At 42.0% G+C, this 20,687-nt stretch overlaps 1 protein-coding gene across 4 annotated transcripts in view; it reads right to left on the bottom strand.

Moving 5' to 3' along the window:
* The window catches only part of LOC118398395 (ATPase family AAA domain-containing protein 2B-like), a 120,590-nt gene that overhangs the window by 87,249 nt on the left and 12,654 nt on the right, over positions 1–20,687 (bottom strand). For all 4 annotated transcript variants that reach the window (XR_004828623.2, XM_035793682.2, XM_052470701.1 and 1 more), the window contains exons 2-17: positions 12,756–12,910; positions 12,465–12,496; positions 12,216–12,348; positions 11,903–11,999; positions 11,594–11,711; positions 11,325–11,468; positions 11,015–11,090; positions 10,795–10,896; positions 10,362–10,589; positions 9,988–10,162; positions 5,795–5,883; positions 5,470–5,629; positions 3,988–4,078; positions 3,775–3,886; positions 3,310–3,509; positions 437–578 (exon numbers count right to left, since the gene is read on the bottom strand). Coding sequence is in view for 3 of the 4 variants with exons in the window: in XM_035793682.2 (XP_035649575.1) it covers positions 437–578; positions 3,310–3,509; positions 3,775–3,886; positions 3,988–4,078; positions 5,470–5,629; positions 5,795–5,883; positions 9,988–10,162; positions 10,362–10,589; positions 10,795–10,896; positions 11,015–11,090; positions 11,325–11,468; positions 11,594–11,711; positions 11,903–11,999; positions 12,216–12,348; positions 12,465–12,496; positions 12,756–12,910 (2,054 nt within the window). In the remaining variant the exon portion in view is untranslated. The remainder of the gene's footprint in view (positions 1–436; positions 579–3,309; positions 3,510–3,774; positions 3,887–3,987; positions 4,079–5,469; positions 5,630–5,794; positions 5,884–9,987; positions 10,163–10,361; positions 10,590–10,794; positions 10,897–11,014; positions 11,091–11,324; positions 11,469–11,593; positions 11,712–11,902; positions 12,000–12,215; positions 12,349–12,464; positions 12,497–12,755; positions 12,911–20,687) is intronic.

Below are 20,687 nucleotides of genomic sequence, written 5' to 3'. Positions count from 1 at the left end.
TACCGTGAAACACTAATCATCTTTGACCATATTAGCCGTCTATATCAGATAAAGTGCTTCTTAGATCGATGTGGATAAAATAGAGAATATTAAATCCACCCTGGCCTATATTGGGGGCGTCAGGTAGCCTAGTGGTTAGAGTGTTTGGACAGTAACTGAAAAGATGCTGGATCGAATCCCCGAGCTGACAAGGTAAAAAAATCTGTCTTTCTGCCCCTGAACAAGGCAGTTAACCCACTGTTCCCCGGTAGGTCGTCATTGTAAATAAGAAGTTGTTCTTAACTGACTTACCTAGTTAAATAAAGGTTAAATAAAAAATTATAAAGAATTTGATGACAGGACTGAATTGTGGTTTGACTGTCATTCTACTTGTTGCCATAAGGTGGCATTAAAACACGGGGTAGAGGCTAGCTGCGTGTTCTGTAGTCAGACTCACATGGTGAAGTGTAGGACGGGTGTGTGTGCCGTAGAGGGGTGTGGGTGTGTCTTTGGGGATCCCGGCTGGAGGTTGTAGATGGAGGGAGCTGCTCCATCAGTCTCCTCTTCACTGACCTCCTCTAGCAGGTGATTGTCAACGTCTAGCAGGGAGGAAGGAAGGAAGGACAGGAGGAAATACTTGTCAGACAAACTGTGTGTGTGTAAAATAAAATGATGTTGAGATATACAAAAATATTTAGGTAATAGATCAAAATGCATATAGGCCTAGGCATGGCCAAATTAACAGGCCTTTGAGCAGAACTTGCTCCGGCAAGAATAAAGGCTAGAGAAAGCTCTGGTGTTCTTAGCCTGTTTGGGGTACGGGGCAGCATTTTCATTTTTGGATAAATAGCGTGCCCAAACTGAACTGCCTCCTACTCTGTCCCAGATCCTAATATATGCATATTATTATTAGTACTGGATAGAAAACACTGAAGTTTCTAAAACTGTTTAGCAGGTGAGACCCTGAAGATTAATCATTCAGATTTTTTTTTTTTTTTAATTTTTAAGTCTTTTCAATATGTTTTCATGGGGAATCCAGAATTCTAATCGACTTTCCTGCAATTCCTACAGCTTCCACTGGATGTCACCAATTTGTAGAAAATGGTTGAGGTTTTCACTTTGTGTTATGGAGAAGTACCATAGCTCAGAACGAACGTCACTTCATGTGTACCTTTTGATAGAGGCGCGTAACCAGAAAAGTAGCGTCAGTTTGTTTTGCTCCTGTATTGAACACATCCCGTCTTCAATTTGATCGATTATATACGTTCAGAAATACCTAAAGTTGTATTACAAAAGTAGTTTGAAATGTTTTGGCAAAGTTTACAGGTAACTTTTGAGATATTTTGTAGTGACGTTGAGTAAGTTAGAAGCGGTGTTTTTCAGGATCAAACATGCCAAATAAATTGACATTTTGGACATATATTGACAGAATTAATCAAACAAAAAGGACAAGTTGTGATGTTTATGGGACATATAGGAGTGCCAACAAAAGAAGTTCGTCAAAGGTAAGGCATGATTTATATTTTATTTCTGCGTTTTGTGTCGCGCCTGCAGAGTTGAAATAGGCTACTCTCATTGTTTACCGTTGTGCTATCATCAGATAATAGCATCTTATGCTTTCGCCAAAAAGTATTTTTGAAATCTGACATGTTGGCTGGATTCACAACGAGTGCAGCTTTAATTTGCTATCCTGCATGTGTAATTTAATGAAAGTTAGATTTTTATAGAAATGTATTTTAATTTGGCGTTCTGCATTTTCCCTGGCTATTGGCCATGTGGCACGCAAGTGTCCCGCCGACCCCAGAGAGGTTAATAGAGACATTAGGAAGATAGCACTACACCTTCCTCCCTAAATGTCATCAACAGGGTTCTAGACTAACTTTTTCCACTGGTGCTGCCAACTTTTTCAGTTGATGGCACCCGTGTTAAACCACTACACACTAATAATGACCTGACCCGTCTCTCATAATATACCTACATTCCATACAGAACCAGGCTAATAATGACTAGCCATCTTAAATTAGCATGCCCTTGGAGTGCTTGACATTCAGGTAAATTTGCCAGGCCAGTGCCAACTGAAAGATACTGGCCCGAATGAAAAGATTACTGGCCCGGGAAAGCAGATGATGCACGCATAATCTAAATGTCATTTACAAGATGCATATAGCCCAGGGGTCCCCAATTACATTCATCTGTGTGACAATTTTTTCTTGGGCGAATGGTCGGGAGAACATAGTTTGAAATAATTTGTAAACTGCAAATTGACGGCAAGAATCCCAAACAGATATAATATTTGACTTAAACCAAATCATTTCAAGCCTTGATTAGCCTACATTGGAATGTGATCACATATGCCTCTGTTTATGCATGGGAATCATTGGGAACAGATATCCAAAATTAACAATCACACAGAGCTGATTTCCTGGTGATTGTGCAGTCATATGTCAAACAATGAAAATTATTTCAAAAATAAATAATAATAATGAGAGAGAGAAGACAAAGTGAGAGAGACACACAGAGAGAGACAGAGATGGATACAATGGGTGTTGGGCCAGTATATTTATTCATTTTGCTCTGAAAATATTAAAAAAATGCCCATGGGATACCGATTGGGGAACCCTGCTATAGCCAATAATGACCAACCCACCATACATAAGTAAGTACATTTTAACTTGACAATATCATATTTCCATTAATTGTTTGGAGGGGGAAAAAATATAAAATACAACCTTGTCGCAATCTCAAAAAGGGTGTTAATTGTTAGCGATTACAAACAGTAGGTTCACACTCAAAATCACACTTTTCTTATAGAAAAACTACACAAATGGGATGTTCCAAGTCCACAACAATGCTTCAACCACATCAGGAGCCCACTTTTGAGGTCTGGGAAGAATAAATTAAAAAGATGGAAGGTGCAGTTGCCCTTTAATTCAATTACACACCTAGCAAGAGGTCGTTTGTTTGGCTAGCGGTGTTTTTTACTATACAATGTACAGTGTAGGCAACAAGTGATGGCAGAGTTTGCTAAACAAATGCCCCGCAATGATAAAAATCATGATGTTCTGCCAAGTAGGCCTACTTCAGTCAACATTTAACTGGGAAGGTTTTTGTAAAAGGCTTTAGAAATTGTTCATTCAAACAGTGCATGATGACTGAAACGCATATAAACAAAGTTTCTACCAAGACTTTGAATGAAACTTTTCGAAAACCTGCTTTGCCTACCCATTGTTGCATACCCTTTGCTGTTTGAATAAATCCTAGGAAAAAAATACCTAATTGTGGCCCTAGCTAAGAGAGAGAGTGGCAAAAGGAGAAAGATAAACAGATTACCTCCTCTACTCTCCCCATGCCGTGTTTCTGCATGGGGGAAGACTCGGAGCAGGACCTCCAGCACCGTGGCCAGTGTGTTGGCTAGTAGGGGGCGTATGTTGGGGGCCAGGGCTCGGCCTGGAGGAGCCTGGGCTCTCTGGGAAGCTGGGACGATGGTCCGCAGAGCATGGCTGAAGTCCCCAGGCCCCAGCACGATGGTACTGTTAGACACAGATAAGATTGATCAATACTTGATCCAAAAGGGAAATTTAGTGTCCACAGATTAAACACATTTCAGGGCGAATTCTAACCTCAAATTAAATCAAATTTTCACTTAGTCATGCTTTGAAGTCAATGGGAGAGACTGCATGAATTGTAACTTAAATGGAAGTCAGAATTCACCCCATACAGACAAGACAATTGATTCCAGTCTATTACTATGTTCTTGTTTTTATTCTTTCAGTTTCCTTCTCCCTGCATGGTTACCTGACGTCCAGCTGCAGCTTAACACTGCTGCCGTAGATCTGGGGGTAGCAACGCCGCAGTGCCACCAGGGCCGCCTCTGTGCAAAGTGCTTTGATGTCTGCGCCACAGTAACCTGGAACAGGGGAGTGGATGGGTTAAATGAATAAACCGAAAAAAGAAGTAGACTAGACATAAAATGTTGTAAACGTTAATAAATGTGAGTTAGTCTCCTACCGACACATTTCTCAGCCAGCTCATTTACAAACTGTTCAGCCAGTCTAGGATTCCAGTCCCGCGTGTGGATCTCAAGGATTTGTCTTCGGGCCTAGAGAATAATACAAAGAAAGAGAGAGACAGACAACACCGACAGACAAAGAGCGAGAGAAATATAGGGATGGAGAGAAAAAGAAAAACATGTTTATAAAAAAAAAACTGTCACTATCGACCCTGCTCACACCACAGTGGGTTTCTGATCAGCAAGGTCTCTCTGCTGAGCTCTGCCAGCTGAGTGTCTCTGTATTTGGTGTCTCTCTGCTGACAGAAGCATACAGACTGGGCTTTGATTATTCAGAATCTCACTGTGAGGACAAACGACAGGAGTCAACCAATTAGACAGCTCAACAGGTAGAGGGGATTGCTATGCACCACTAGGTTGGGACTCGCGCACACAGTCAGTCACACACACCACTGGGGTTGGACTACACAAGTAGCTGGGCTGGGACTGACAAACACACACAACTGGGCTTTGACAGACATGCAGACAAACCACTAGGCTGGGACTAAAGTGTGTTGTACACGCTCACCCAGACACACAGGAGCGGTTGGAACACACACTTAAAGGATAAAACTCATATACATATACTGAGCAAAAATAAACAACATGTAAAGTGTTGGTCCCATGTTTCATGAGCCAAGATTTTTTTTTTAAATCCCAGAAATGTTTCATATACACAAAAAGCTTATTTCGCTCCAATTTTGTACACAAATTTGTTTACATCCTTGTTAGTGAGCATTTCTTATTTGCCAAGATAATCCATCCACCTGACAGGTGTGCCATATCAAGAAGCTGATTAAACAGCATGATCATTACACAGGTGCACCTTGTGCTGAGGGGGAAGTAAAAGGCCACTAAAAGTTTTATCACCCAACACAATGCCACAGAAGTCTCAGGTTTTGAGAGGGCGTGCAATTAGCATGCTGACTGCAGGAATGTCCAGAATTGTTGCCAGAGAATTAGATGTTAATTTCTCTACCATAAGCCACCTCCATCATTTTAGAGAATTTGGCAGTATGTCCAACTGGCCTCACAACCACGTGTAACCACGACAGCCCAGGACCTACATATCTGGCTTCTTCACCTGCGGGACTGTCTGAGGAATATTTCTATCTGTAATAAAGTCCTTTTGTAGGGAAAAACTCATTCTGATTGACTGGACCTGGCTCCCCAGTGTGTGGGCCTATGGCTGCGCCACTGCCCAGTAATGTTAAATCCATAAATGATGGCTTACCAAATGTATTTAAATTGACTGATTTCCTTCCATGAACTGTAACTCAGTAAAATCTTTGAAATTGTTGTGTTGCGTTTATATTTTTGTTCAGTATACTATGACAGCCACAGACAAATGATTGGGATTACAGTATAAAACAAGTACCAACTATGTATTTCATACTGTATTCATCGTGCCATAATCCTATACATGATTGCTACTTCCTCACCATCCTGTCAGGCAGGTTGAAGAGGAACTCCCTGTCAAAGCGTCCAGGTCTCCGTAGAGCAGGATCTATGGAGTCCAGCCTATTGGTAGCGCCGATCACCACGATTTCCCCTCGGCTGTCCAGACCATCCATCAACGCCAGCAGAGTGGACACTATGGAGCTTAAGAAGGGAAGGAGAGAGGGATAGGGAGAGAGAGAGTATGGTCAAAACCATTACTAAAAAAAGATCACTCACATTCATTACTGATTGTCAGATCATCAAATCATATATTAAATCATATATTAAATGGAGATGTCTAACAACTACTCCTGCTTCATATAGTACCTGTGTATCTGGTCCTGTCTGCTGGAGCGCACTGGGGCCAGCCCGTCTATTTCATCAAAGAAGATTATGGAGGGCCTCATCAGGTACGCCTGGAAGAGAGCAGAACACACAACATAAGTCTGGGCTAGAGGAGCATAAGCTAGCCTGAACACAGAGTATTCTGGATGGCAACTGGACCAAGTAAGCACAATATAAATAGATACGGTATTTAATAAATAATTCCCTACCTGACACTGTCCAACTGATAAGCCTTGGCTCATGTCTAGGACTGTGGCGGTCATGACATTTTGTCAGGCGGTTATTGTCATGCAAAAGACTGCCGGTCTCACAGTAATTGACAGTCAACAAAAACATTTAGCATCTCCAGGCCTCTACGCATGCGCGCCTTTGGAACATCTACAATTTAAAAAGCCCCAAAAATCAATTTAAATGTGTACCATCACAATTAATCCATTATTGATTTTAGGCAGGTCTAAAGAAACATGATATGATGAAAAAGTATTTTGGAAGAACAGAATACGGGTTGGCCTACTATGTGATATCTGGCTATGCGCCATGCCTTAGGCTTGTTCATTTAGCAGACGAGATGGGCTCATAAGTCCCGTGACATTATTTTATATTACATGATGTTATAGTAAGAAGAAAATAATTTAACTTAGTTGAATAAAATAGAAAGTATATTTTTTCCATTCCGGAGTGAGTGAAGTGGCTATGTTGAGCGCAAAAGTTATAATTTGAAAAAAGGTCCAATACATTAGATATACATTTAAAAATGTATTACAAATAAATAACAGAAATACCTTAAGGCATTCAGACCCTTTGCTATGAGACTCAAAATTGAGCTCAGGTGCATCCGGTTTCAATTGATCATCATTGATGTTTCTACAACTTGATTGGAGTCCACCTGTGGTAAATTCAATTGATTGGACATGATTTGGAAAGGCACACAGTGCATGTCAGAGCAAAAACCATGCCATGAGGTCAAAGGAATTGTCCATAGAGCTCCGTGACAGGATTGTGTCGAGGCACAGATCTTGGAAAGAGTACCAACAAATGTCTGCAGCATTGAAGGTCCCCAAGAACAGTGGCCTCCATCATTCTTAAATGGAAGAAGTTTAGAACCACCAAGACTCGTCCTAAAGCTGGCCGCCCGGCTAAACTGAGCAATCGGGGGAAAAGGGCCTTGTTCAGGGAGGTGATCAAGAACCCGATGGTCTCAGACAGAGCTCCAGAGTTCCACTGTGGAGATGGAAGAACCTTCCAGAAGGACAACTATCTCTGCAGCACTCGACCAATCAATCAAACATCTCTGGAGAGACCTGAAAATAGCTGTTCAGCGACGCTCCCCATCCAACCTGACAGAGCTTGAGTGGATATGCAGAGAAGAATGGGAGAAACCCCCCTAATACAGGTGTGACAGGCTTGTAGGATAGAAGACTCGAGGCTGTAATCACTGCCAAAGATGCTTCAACAAAGTACTGAGTAAAGGGTCTGAATAATTATGTAAATGTCATAATTATTTTTGCTCCTAAAAAAAGTTTTTGCTTTGCCATTATTGGGTATTGTGTGTAGATTTCAGGAAAAAAAATCTATTTAATACACTTTTGAAAAAGGCTGTAACCTAACAATGTCGGAAAGGGGTCTGAATACTTTCCAAATGCACTGTATAAGGGCACAATCCTTTTCATTTGGTTTGGGCTCATATATAGGCCTATGCGTAAGCTCTAATATGCGTATGAACATATTGAATTAATCATCACCCTAGAAAACGCTGTCCATTTCGGTGTGTTAGGCTTTGAAACAACATCCACAACCATGTTTTCCTGTTGAACTTTTCTTCAAATTGATCAATGAGGTGAGTTTTAAAAGCACGATACTGTTTTGATGAGAAGTGTTTTATGTGATATTCGATTGCATTTGCATTGACGCCAGAGTGGTGAGAAGGACACTAGAGCCCTGAGTACCAGGCCATTAACAGCCTGATGGTACCTGCATCTATAAACCAATGAGGAGATGGGAGAGGCCGGACTTTCACCGCGATCTGCGTCACAAATAGAACTGACTTCTGCAATAATTGAATAATATAGATATCTTAATTTATTTTGCAATGCTATGCGCACGCGACACGAGCGGTGTAGTCAGCCTATTAGACAGGTCTAAAGAATCATGACATGAAGAAAATGTAGCCTATTTCAGAAGAACACATCAAATCACATTTTTATCTGTCACATACACATATTTGGCAGATGTTATTGCAGGTGTTGAAGGATAGCATACTCTGAGTTGTCCTAATGTTAGGCCCTGATATGGCTATGCCATATGGCTGTGGGCTACACTAGTTCATTTAGCAGACAATATTTGCTTCGAATTCCGTGGCATTATTTAGTGTCATCTTATAGTATGAAGAATACAATTGAGCATGGCTGAATAAAATTAAATTTTCTCCAAACGATTTCCAAGAAAGTGCGCACACATGCGGCTATTCTGTGTTGAGCGGAAAATGCTTAATTTAGCAACTTCAGTTGTAATACAAATGTTGGGCTATGTGTTTAGATTTTGTATACATTCTAAGGCTGCATGATGCGACTAGAGGATTTGAAGAAAGTTGCACGAAAGGCATGAGCTCTGATACGTTTCTTGTGCAGGCCGCACACCATCAGTCTCTCATTCACAATTTAACGAGCACTTGATAATATTCTCACCAGGCCTCAAATTTCCTGGCGGCATTCCCCTTGTGTGGCCATAATGCCCCCTAAAAAAAAAAGTGGCCATTTTGGCCTTGGGCTGAATATAATAATTCCCTTCTCTCAGCTGCCATGCTCCAAAAAAACATCTCACTCTCACAGGGCACTCTCAGCTATCTCAATTCTTATTAACCAATGCGCATCATGTGATCAGGTCTTCTCACAGGCATCTCAGCTAAGGTTACAAGTGAAGAGACATCGGGGACGCAAATGCGCACGCCCCTCTTATTGAATTCCGAGGCGCATATTGAAGATATTGGAACTGTCCACATTTACTTTTCGTCAGCCAACAAGATGAGTAGGCCTAATTAACAGGAAAAGCACTGGCCTGTTTTAATCTGCTATCCCCCATAGTACAAAGGTTGACCAATTCTATTCTACTTGTCCTTCTGTGCAATAAATAAATATTCCAAACATAGTCTGGGACAGTTGTGAGATGCAATAGATCCCAAATTAATACACGCATCAAAAAATATTTTAAAAGCAATGAGGCTGACGCAACAGATCAGAACATTTAGCTTAAGATATTGATCAACTAGCTATTTCTTCACATAAGCGCAGCACTGCACATACAGCAATAGGCTATAAGCGCAAATGTTCCAAAATACAATCAATCAGCAGGAAAAGCACTTTTTATAATAAAGGTGCATCTTTATGGTGAAAATGATCTTCCCCAAATTAAACTCAATTTAAACAGTGTAGAGCCTATTTGGACACTTTAATTCAAATCGTATCAAAACATACAGGCCTATGGGCAAGGCTACTATGATTTGAAAAAGTCACAAAAAAAGGCAAGCTGTTTCTTGCCTTACTGCACAAGCTGGGCATCATCCACAAATGATAATACATCAAACACAAGTGATAGGCTAATATTGTCACATCAGGATATTCTTAATTTAATGTTGTCTATACAAATATTAAATAATTTTTATTTAACTAGGCAAGTCAGCTAACAACAAATAATTGTATACAATGACGGCCTACCAGATGATAATGGGCCAATTGTGCGCCGCCCTATGGGCCTCCCAATCACAGCCAGTTGTGATACAGTCTGGAATGAAACCAGGGTCTGTAGTGACACCTTTAGCACTGAGATGCAGTGCCTTAGACCGCTTGTGCCACCTGGGAGCTCTTAAAATAATGTGTGTGAAATTAGTTTGGATTTAGAATGGATCATTATCATGCACCTGTCCCAGAACAGGAGCATGGGAAAAAAAATACATGCCATCTATGGACTTAAATAGCAAATGGTGAAGAGGGACAATAAAGTGCTGAGTACCAGGCAGTTAAGCAAGTTTGGTAGGCTACTAATGACAATCAGCAGCATCCGAGGCTGGAGAAGCCTAGTTACCGTGACTAAACGATCAGGTGTTATTTGACTGCGGTTATGACTCATGACCGCCGGTGTTGCAGTAACATGGTCACCGTAACAGCCCTAATCATGCTCACCTGGTCAAAAAGTAGGCGTAGCTGTCGTTCTGATTCGCCGACCCACTTGCTGAGGCAGTCGGCTCCCTTCCTCATGAAGAAAGACACCTTTTTGTCTCCTTGACTACACTCGTTGGCCAAAGCCCGCGCTACAAGGGTCTTCCCTGTACCTGGTGGGCCGTAGAACAGACACCCTCTTTGGGAGAGGAGAGAGTGAGAGGTAAATAAGTTTAAAGCAGACACAATCCGTTTGACCTTGGAACTACATTGTGACCATGATGCAAAAAAATGCTAAATTGTTCTTCCTCATCCGTCTTTTGCAAACAAAAGAGGATGCATGCTTGATATATCTGAACATGAATTAATCTGCACTTCCAGGTGACTTTGGTCTTTACCTTGGGGGCTGTATCTTGAACCTTTCGAAGACCTCTGGGTAAAGTAGAGGGAAGACCACCATCTCCTTCAGAGACTGGATGTGGTTGGAGAGCCCTCCTACGCTGTCAAACTTCACTGAGGTGTCCAGATTCATGGGGTCCACATCAGCGAGGCTAGCTCCCACCTTGGCCCTGTCTCTCAGCACCCCACTGGCCAGGTCCTCTGCTCTCAGGCTCAAAGGCAGACACCTTTACAAGTAACAAATACAGGTGATAAAGATAAGAGTCGATGTGTGGTGAGCTTTGAGTTGCATAACGGCTGCCATGTATCACCGGGGTTTGCAGTGAAGCTAATGTGCTATACAGGACGAGTGGTGAATGGAAAGTGATTTTACCTAGTCAAAAGCCATTAATAAATTGTATCTAATAACAAAGTCCACAGGTATTCATTCACCTGTTCCTGGCCCGGGTCATGCTTTTGCTTTTCCTCCTCTCAAATCTCTCCTCGTCAGATGACGACGTAGTGTCGCTACTGTGGATGGCATGCTTCTTCACTCTGGACCAGAGGAGAGGAAAGGAGGACAAAAGACAAATCACTCCATATTAGACCATGTCAATGTACTGTAGGTAAGCAGTCTCATGAAATAATGTTTCATGCAGGGAACAACACCCACCGTATATGGCTTCTCCTTGCTGGGGATCTGTGGGTGTCGAACAGGGAGGGGTTGTTTTGTTTTCTGTTGACGGGCTCTGGAACACATTCAGTGAGACAGAAGATGTTAAAAGCAGCAGCACTCAAGAGGCATAAAGCAAAGACAATATCAGGTTAAGGTTTTACGCAGGAAAAGGAATGTTTCAGGCAGAGGGCCAGTTCCCCAGACCTACATTAAGATAACTCCTTTACTATAAGGCACGCTCAATAGAAAATCTGGAAACCACCCTTAGTGTTGCAGAAAAATCACACAATAATCTGTTTTTCTTTACCAATAGGTGGAGCCTCATATCTCTGTACGGTCTTGCGTTGTCTCAGGTTGTACGGTCTGTCGTTCCCCTCTCCAGCCTCCTCGGTCTCGTCTCTTTCATCATCATCCTCCTCTGCTTCGTCATCCTCTTCTTCACCGTGAGATTCTAATTAGTAAACAAGATATGTTATATGTGAAATTATCATCTTGTGAACCGCAAGCATTACCAACAAACTACAGGTCTCTCCAAGTCCCTGTGTAGCTTTACAAGCAATCCAAACTAAGACAAACCTTCAGTCCCCTCTTCCGATTCTGTCTTGCTCATGGCTTTATGGTGTGTCTGCATGCCAAAGGTGTTCCTGCGCAGTGCCTTCCTCCTCTTCACACAAGAGTACATGTCCATGTTTTCCTAGAAGATCAGGAGTGGAGGATATGCACGTTTAGCTTAGTCTTGCTAACACCTAACTCGAATTCCTCACGTCAGCCAGGCTACGTTTAGCTAGCTGGCTTGCCATCATAACGTCTACCACTGGAGATAGTTACTAACAACCCACTTTCATATGGCATGATACAGATTGACTGGCTGATTGACAGACTTACCACCTCAGTGTCTGTCCACATGCGGAGTCTCTCCACCTCCCTGTTCTGTCTGATGCTGCTGATGTTGTCCATCTCCTGAAGAACTGCCTCCGCCGTGCTGACAATACATTTACATTATAGTCATTCAGCAGACACTACTGTAAGTCGCTTTGGATAAGAGCGAGTGCATACATTTCCAAACGCACACATCAGTATCGATTCATACCTCATACCTCTTATGTCTTCGCTTTGTGTTTTACAGTTCATCCCTCTCCACCCCGGTACCACCAGGTCTGAGGCCTAGTCTTCCTATAGGGAAATGTGTGTGTGTTACCTGTTGACGAGCTGGTCAAACAGCAGGCTCTGGTTGAGGTGTTCAAACTGGCTCTTCCTCACTCGGCAGCTCCTCTTCCGGTCAACATGGCCATTCATGTGAGAGTGGTCTCCTGCCCCCTCCTCCTTATGGGCTGCAGGGGTCAAAGGTAAAGAGGTCCCATCTAACTAATAGTCCAACAAATACTGTACCTACACACAAATAATGTGGTCATGGTCTTAAAATAACAAATGAAAACGTTGACGTTACCATTTCCATTTTGCAGGGCGCCAGATGACAACCTGAAATACATTAAGATGTGTAAATATAAAAACACATTGCACAAAAAGACTGCCCCATTCTCAGACACAGTCAACAGATGGGGCTGAACCCAGTCCACACGGCCAGTACAGGAACTCAAACCAGAACTGTATGTCAAAGAGGCTGTCCCGGGACCACCCATACGTAGAATGTATGCACACATGACTGTAAGTCGCTTTGGATAAAAGCGTCTGCTAAATGGCATATATTATTATTATTATTATTCTTTTGCCTGCTCACCTGGTGCGGTAGGTGGGCATGCCCCAGGAGACCCTCTGGCCCTTGGCCTGGGGGGAGGGAGAGGTGTCGCTGGAGCTGGTCTGTCTACGGGTTCGCTTCGAGGGAGGGGACAATCCAGGACTGCTGGGACTGCTCACATCACTACTGGGATCCTTCTAAAGGGGAGGAGAGAGAGTGGTTAGAGAGATGGAGACTGGAGAGCGGGCGCAAAAGAACGGGAGAGAGAGCGGGCGCAAAAGAACGGGAGAGAGAGCGGGCGCAAAAGAACGGGAGAGAGAGCGGGCGCAAAAGAACGGGAGAGAGAGCGGGCGCAAAAGAACGGGAGAGAGAGCGGGCGCAAAAGAACGGGAGAGCGTGTGAGAGATGCCCACACATTCCACCTACAGAGAAATTAACCTAGAGAAGTGTCCCCTCAGCCAACTGGTTCTGGGGGCTCCGTTCAAAACACAGAGCCCCAGGACAGTAACACAATTGGACCCAACCAAATTATGAAGAAACTATAAAACACTGGAAAGAATCAACCAAAAAAAAAAAAAAAAGACCAAAATGGAACTTTATCTGGCACTAAACAGAAAGTATACAGTAGCAGAATACCTGACCACTGTGACAAACCCAAAATGAAGAAAGTCTGCCAATGTGCCCATTGACCACAAAATGAGATGAAAAATAAGTTGCACTTCCTTACATCCGTCCAAAAGGTATGACCATATTAGAACCACTTATTCCCCACAGATCACAGACCCACAATGAATTTGGAAACAAACATTGATAAACTCCCATATCTGTTAGCACAACGTGCAATCACAGCAGCAAGATGTATGACCCATTGCCATGAAAACAGGACAACCAATGGCGCACAAACATAGTAAATACAACCAATATTTATCTGTTTACTTATCTTCCCCTGCTGTTTGTACTACAACTATTTGCACATTGCTGATAACATTTGAAACATTATCCTTTTGAAACCTTTAAGAGTGCAATGTTTACTGTACTTTGGTTTTCAGTTTTGTTTAATCCACTTGCTTTGGCAATATAAAACGTGTTTCCCATGCCAATAAAGCGCCATTGAATTGGTAAGAGGGAGGGAGGAATAACACGTATCATGTAGATACACTTCTTAATAGCAGGAGTGTTTACTAATAAGCAATTGTTTTGTTAGCCTAGTCTGTCTATTAAAACCCCCATGTTGTAGCCTACAGTTTGTAAAACAGGCAATTTTACCATAAATCCCCATCATTTGGATACATTAATTTATGTTAATGCATCCATTACAGTAATTTACCGTTCTCATTCTCAAAACATTGTTTGCAGAGTTCACAACCTGCTACACTCGTGATAAATATTTCGGGATTGATTTTATACCATCATTAACTCGCTCAATGTGAGCGTGTGTCAGGCTTCTCTGTCCTGCTAATGTTGCCTTAGCGCAACCGCCTGAACACGCATAGAAGTACTTGGACTGCTTCATGAAAATGTCAAATGCAGGAAAGTGCCCCGCTGGGCTTCAGCCATTTCAATTTTTTTTTTTTTTTTACCTCAGAGCCATTCAAATTATAATAGTTCCTCACAGTATTTGAAAAGTCTTCCCAACACTCTCCCCTCGATACTAAATGTACAGTGGGGCAAAAAAGTATTTAGTCAGCCACCAATTGTGCAAGTTCTCCCACTTAAAAAGATGAGGCCTGTAATTTATCATAGGTACACTTCAACTATGACAGACACAATGAGGGAAAAAATCCAGAAAATCACATTGTAGGATTTTTTTATGAATTTATTTGCAAATTATGGTGGAAAATAAGTATTTGGTCACCTACAAAAAAAGCAAGATTTCTGGCTCTCACAAACCTGTAACTTCTTTAAGAGGCTCCTCTGTCCTCCACTCGTTACCTGTATTAATGGCACCTGTTTGAACTTGTTATCAGTATAAAAGACACCTGTCCACAACCTCAAACAAACAGTCACACTCCAAACTCCACTATGGCCAAGACCAAAGAGCTGTCAAAGGACACCAGAAACAAAATTGTAGACCTGCACCAGGCTGGGAAGACTGAATCTGCAATAGGTAAGCAGCTTGGTTTGAAGAAATCAACGAAAACCTCCTTCCATCAGCAAGGGCATTGAAGATTAAACGTGGCTGGGTCTTTCAGCATGACAATGATCCCAAACACACCGCCCTGGCAACGAAGGAGTGGCTTCGTAAGAAGCATTTCAAGGTCCTGGAGTTGCCTAGCCAGTCTCCAGATCTCAACCCCATAGAAAATCTTTGGAGGGAGTTGGAAGGTCCGTGTTGCCCAGCAACAGCCCCAAAACATCACTGCTCTAGAGGAGATCTACATGGAGGAATGGGCCAAAATACCAGCAACAGTCTGAAAACCTTGTGAAGACTTACAGAAAACGTTTGACCTCTGTTATATACCCTTTGGTATATAAGTATTGAGATAAACTTTTGTCATTGACCAAATACTTATTTTCCACCATAATTTGCTAATAAATTCATTAAAAATCCTACAAATGTGATTTTCTGGATTTTTTTTCTCATTTTGTCTGTCATAGTTGAAGTGTACCTATGATAAATTACAGGCCTCATCTTTTTAAGTGGGAGAACTTGCACAATTGGTGGCTGACTAAATAATTTTTTGCCCCACTGTATTATCTCCAATGTATTGTCCATGTAAAAAACACGTCTGATTAGGATGAATAATATCTGACAATACTTTAATTCTATGCGCCAAGCATTTTGCTAGGATTTGTGCATCACAACATTGAAGTGTAAGAGGTCTCAATTTTTTAATGGACTGGATCTTTATATATTCCACCTGGGTCCTCTTTCAGTAATAATGATATCAGACCTTGTTGCGTGTCTGATAATTTACCATTTATACAGGAGTGGTTAAAACATGCTAATAATGGTCCTTTGAGTATATCAAAAAGAGTTTTGTATACTTCCACTGGTATGTCATCCAGCCCTGGAGTTTTCCCATCCTTAAAGGCCCCAATTGCATCAAGAAGTTCCTCCTCTGTAATTTGGCATTCACATGAGTCTTTCTGTACAGATGTTAATTTTACATTATTATTAGGAAAAAATCCATACAATTCATTTCAGTTAGTGGAGATGGAGACAAACGAAAACATATTCTTAAAGTACTTTACTTTCTTTCAAAATATCAGTCTGTGAATCATGTGTGGCTCCATTTGTAACAAGTTAACACATTTTGGGGGGTAGTAGCATTTCTATATTGAAGATTGAAAAATAATTGTGCGTTTTTCCCCATATTCCATCCAGTTAGCTTTATTTTTATAATATATTACACACTGGATCTTTCTTGAATAAGTTCCATTTGTTTTTCCTCTAACTTGTTCTGTGCCTCTGTGGTACAGTTATTACTATCCAACTGTACTGTTAGTCCTTCAATTTCCTTTATTAATATGGGACTCTTGATCTAAAATGGCTTTTGTTTCATAGATGATTACTGAATTGCATGGCCTCTAAAGGCACACTTAAGTGTCCTTTACAATAAGGGGATCTGCTGTACCTGTGTTATGTCTGAAAAAGTCTGTTGTAAATTCTTCTGTCCTAGTTCTAAACAATTTTTCATCTAGCAGGCTTTGACTAAATCTCCAATATCCTCGCCCATGTGGAAATTCTGTAAGAGTAATATATATGCCAATCATGTGATGATAGGGGACAGAATGCGGTCGGATCAACACTTTTTTTTAAATGTATTTTTGTACCAGAGAGAATGGCATAAGAAAGTAGTCAAGACGACTAGCTTGATTAAGCCTCCGCCATGTATATCTCACTTGGTCAGGGTATTTAAGTCTACATGTATCCACTAATTCTAATATATCCATGACATTCATGATTTCCTTAAGTGTCTGAGGGTGATAGTTTGTAGAGTGATTTCCTTTCCGGTCCATAGAGTTATTTAAGACCGTATTAAAATCTCCCACCATACCAATAGTCTAGTGTTGCTTGTGGAGTTGATACATTCTTATATACATTTTCAAAGAAGCTTGGATCATAATTATTCAGACCGTATAGGTTAATAAGCCATATTGGTTTATTGTCCAATAACATATTTACAATAATCCATCTACCTTTATTATCTGTTTGGACAATTTACACATTTGGATCAAAATTACTGTTAATTAAAAGAATCACCCCTTTTGAATTTCTTTGCCAGTGGGAGAAATATATTATTTCACCCCCATTTATTTTTCTACAAAACTTCATCTAAAATTGTTGAATGGGTTTCCTGTAAACAATAGATATATTCCTTCAGCCAGGTACATACTGATCGCCTTTTCTTATTATCTGGAGCAACAGCATTTGTGGATTCGATTACAGCAGGGGTGTCAAACTCAAATACCCAGTGGGCCAAAATGTAAAACCTGAACAAAGTCACGGGCCAACATTGAACAAATTAACCTTTTAATATGGACCCAAACAAGTTTTGCTTTAACATTGAATATGGAACAAGCATCGCTTATTACCATACAATATATAATTTAATAGTGGAGACATGCAAAATCGAATTTCAAATGAAAAAACACAATGGCATTCATTTATTAAATAAATAAAATTTAAATAAAAATTGTATGCCTCTTTTCTATTTGCAGCCTTCTGATTTAAATACCAAAATCAACTTTTTCCACTGGCTAATAATTTTACAAATAAAATGATAATAAATCAACCATTCAAGCCCATGCCTTGTAGCAAGAAAAAGTGCATAAAGAAAACGTTAATTATTGCACACTGGTCTAATCTGATGTGCCCAAGCCAGATACCTGGCATCTCTTCTTGGATGCTAGTTCATCAATGTCTGGGCTCAAGCTCTGAGCTGAAGAAATCCTCAGTATCGAGCGAAGATGTTCATCAGTCAGACGTCTCCTGTGAGTTGTTTTGGTCATCTTCATCGAGGAGAAAAGTTGCTCGCATAGATAAGTGCTGCCGAACATGGAGAGCATCTGAGCAGCTTGGGTGCGGAGCTGAGGCATTGTGTCAGGGATGAACCGTGGAAACTGTGCGGCGCCCACAGCATCATACTTTGACTTCAGCGTGTCGTTGCACTGGATTTCAATCAGCTCCATTTGGATGTTGGTTGGTGCATTTTCCACATCAACTGCGAAGGGATTACTAAGCAGTTCAAACTTGCATTTCTGGGCATCGAAGTCGGCAAATCGCCGGCTAAACTCAGCGGCGAGAACACTGAGTTGTTCAGCAAACTGTGGGCATGGGAACACGGCGGTAGAGATCTGCACTTTTATGGATTGGCAGCAGGGAAAATGGCAAGGGTTTCCTTGCAGCATCTGATTCTCCCACAGGCACAGTTTAGTTTTGAAGGCCCTCACTGCAGCGTACATGTCTGTGATGATGCGCCCCCGCCCCTGAAGCTGCAGGTTCAGCGCATCGAGATGGCTCGAGATGTCACAGAGAAAAGGCCAGCTCACACAGGAACTTTTGCTCCCGGAGCTCTGCTGTATCCTTCCCTTTGGTTTCCAGGAATTGACATATTTCCTCACGCAGCTCGAAACATCTGTTCAGTACTTTTCCTCTGCTTAGCCATCTCACCTCTGTGTGATACGGCACGTCTTCGTATTCCGAACCACACTCCTCCAGAAAAGATTTAAACTGCCGGTGATTTAGACCTTTGGCTCTTATAAAGTTAACTACCTGTGTTACTGTGGTCATAACATGTTCCATCTTTAGGGCTTTGGCACACAGTGCTTCCTGATGTATGATGCAGTGGTAAACAGTTAGCTCACCTGCACAGTTCTCTTCCCGCATCTTCTCCCGAACCATGCCCACCAGTCCACTCTTTTTACCGCACATCGCTGGCGCACCATCTGTCGTTAATCCAACGAGTTTATCCCACGGCAGCTTTATTTCAGTTACACATTTGGAAACCTCCTCAAAGATTTCCTTTCCTGTGGTTGTGCCATGCATTGATTTGCATCCTAATAGCTCCTCCGTAACACACAGATTTGAGTCCACTCCACGGATGAAGACTGACAGCTGAGCAGTATCAGATGCGTCGCAGCTCTCATCCACAGCGAGGGAGAACGCAACAAAATCTTTTCCCTTTTCCATCAGCTGGTCATACAGATTGGTGGCAAGATCACATGTGCGATCAGCTACTGTGTTCCTGCTCAGGCTCACGTTTGAAAATGCTTGTTTTTTCTCTGGGCATACGAGGTCACAAACCTTCATCATGCACTTTTTCATGAACTCTCCCTCATTAAAGGGCCGGGCTGATTTTGCGATCTCTGCTGCCACTATATAACTAGCCTTTACAGCAGCCTCACTTTGTGATGTGGCTTTTTTAAACATATTCTGTTGTGAAACCAAACTTCTTTTCATCTCCTCTACTTTCTGGCTCCTTTGAGTCATGTCCAGGTCCTTGTAGAGAGAGCGTTTCTGGGTCCTGTCCTGATTGGCGCGCGAAAACAGCAGAGCATTATGGGATTCGTAGTATTAGTGGTGAATGTGCTGTATAATACCGGCGGGCCAGCTCTAGTAGTAATTTGGTATTGTCTCGCGGGCCAAATTTGGCCCACGGGCCAGAGTTTGACACCCATGGTTTACAGGCTCAAAATGGCCAGAAACAGAACTTTCTTCTGAAACTCGTTAGTCTATTCTTGTTCTGAGAAATGAAGGCTATTCCATGCAAGAAATTGGCAAGAAACAGTTCACAGAACAGTGCAAACTGGCTCTAACCAGAATAGAAAGAGTGGGAGGCCCCGGTGCACAACTCAGCAAGTTTCATTAAATCGTACCCACAAAACACCAGTCTTAATGTCAATAGTGAAAAGACGACTCCGGGATGCTGGCCTTCCAGGCAGAGTTCCTCTGTCCAGTGTTAGTGTTCTTTTGCCCAACTTTCATTTTTATTGGCCAGTAGGAGATCTTCAGTTTCTTGGCAATTTCTCGCATGGAATAGCCTTCATTTCTCAGAACAAAAACAGGCTGACGAGGTCCATGGGGAGACGCACAATTGGCCTAGCGTCGTCCGGGTTAGGGAGGGTTTGGCCGGTAGGGATATCCTTGTCTCATTGCGCACTAGAGACTCCTGTGGCGGGCCAGGCGCAGTGCACGCTAACCAGGTTGCCAGGTGCACGGTGTTTCCTCCGACACATTGGTGCGGTTGGCTTCCGGGTTGAATGCGCACTGTGTTAAGAAGCAGTGCGGCTTGGTTGGGTTGTGTTTCAGAGGACGCATGGCTTTCGACCTTAGTCTCTCCCGAGCCCGTACGGGAGTTATAGCGATGAGACAAGAGACAAGATAGTAACTACTAATAATTGTAAGTCGCTCTGGATAAGAGCGTCTGCTAAATGACTTAAATGTAAATGTAATTGGATACTATGAAATTGGGGAGAAAAGGGGGTAAAATTAAAAAAATATAATCTGTTTCAGGCTACAATAGTCATTTACAACATTAACCATGTCTACACTGCATTTCAGATCAATTTGATGTTTTAATAGACCAAAAAACAAGGACATTTCTACGTGACCCCAAACTTTGGTAGTGTTGAAGGGGGGTGAATTGAGCCAATTGTAAGCTGGGGATGATTAGGTGACTGATGGTATGAAGCCCAGATAGGTAATTTAGCCAGGACAACAGCCCTGCTTAGCTTCAGACGCAAGCCAGCAGTGGGACGCAGGGTGGTGTGTGTAATATATATAACAAAATAAAGTTAAATAAATAAATTGATACTTTGAGCAATACTTAAGGACTGCGTTCTGTTCAGTCATTGGTGTGTGATGCACATCCCTCCTTGTCTGGCTGATTGACAAACTAGTCTCCATGTAGTCTATGGCAGCAGACAGGCTATTGTGTTTTATCAATAAGGAAGGAATGACATACAAGTACCAAGGACATGCCATCGCTTTATACTCCTGTTTTTCATGGTTCAGTCAGTGCGTCAAGT

The sequence above is a fragment of the Oncorhynchus keta genome, chromosome 19 (genome assembly GCF_023373465.1).
Source record: "Oncorhynchus keta strain PuntledgeMale-10-30-2019 chromosome 19, Oket_V2, whole genome shotgun sequence".
Classification (NCBI taxonomy): Eukaryota; Metazoa; Chordata; class Actinopteri; order Salmoniformes; family Salmonidae; genus Oncorhynchus; species Oncorhynchus keta.
This window is presented reverse-complemented; position numbering and strand designations above follow the sequence as displayed.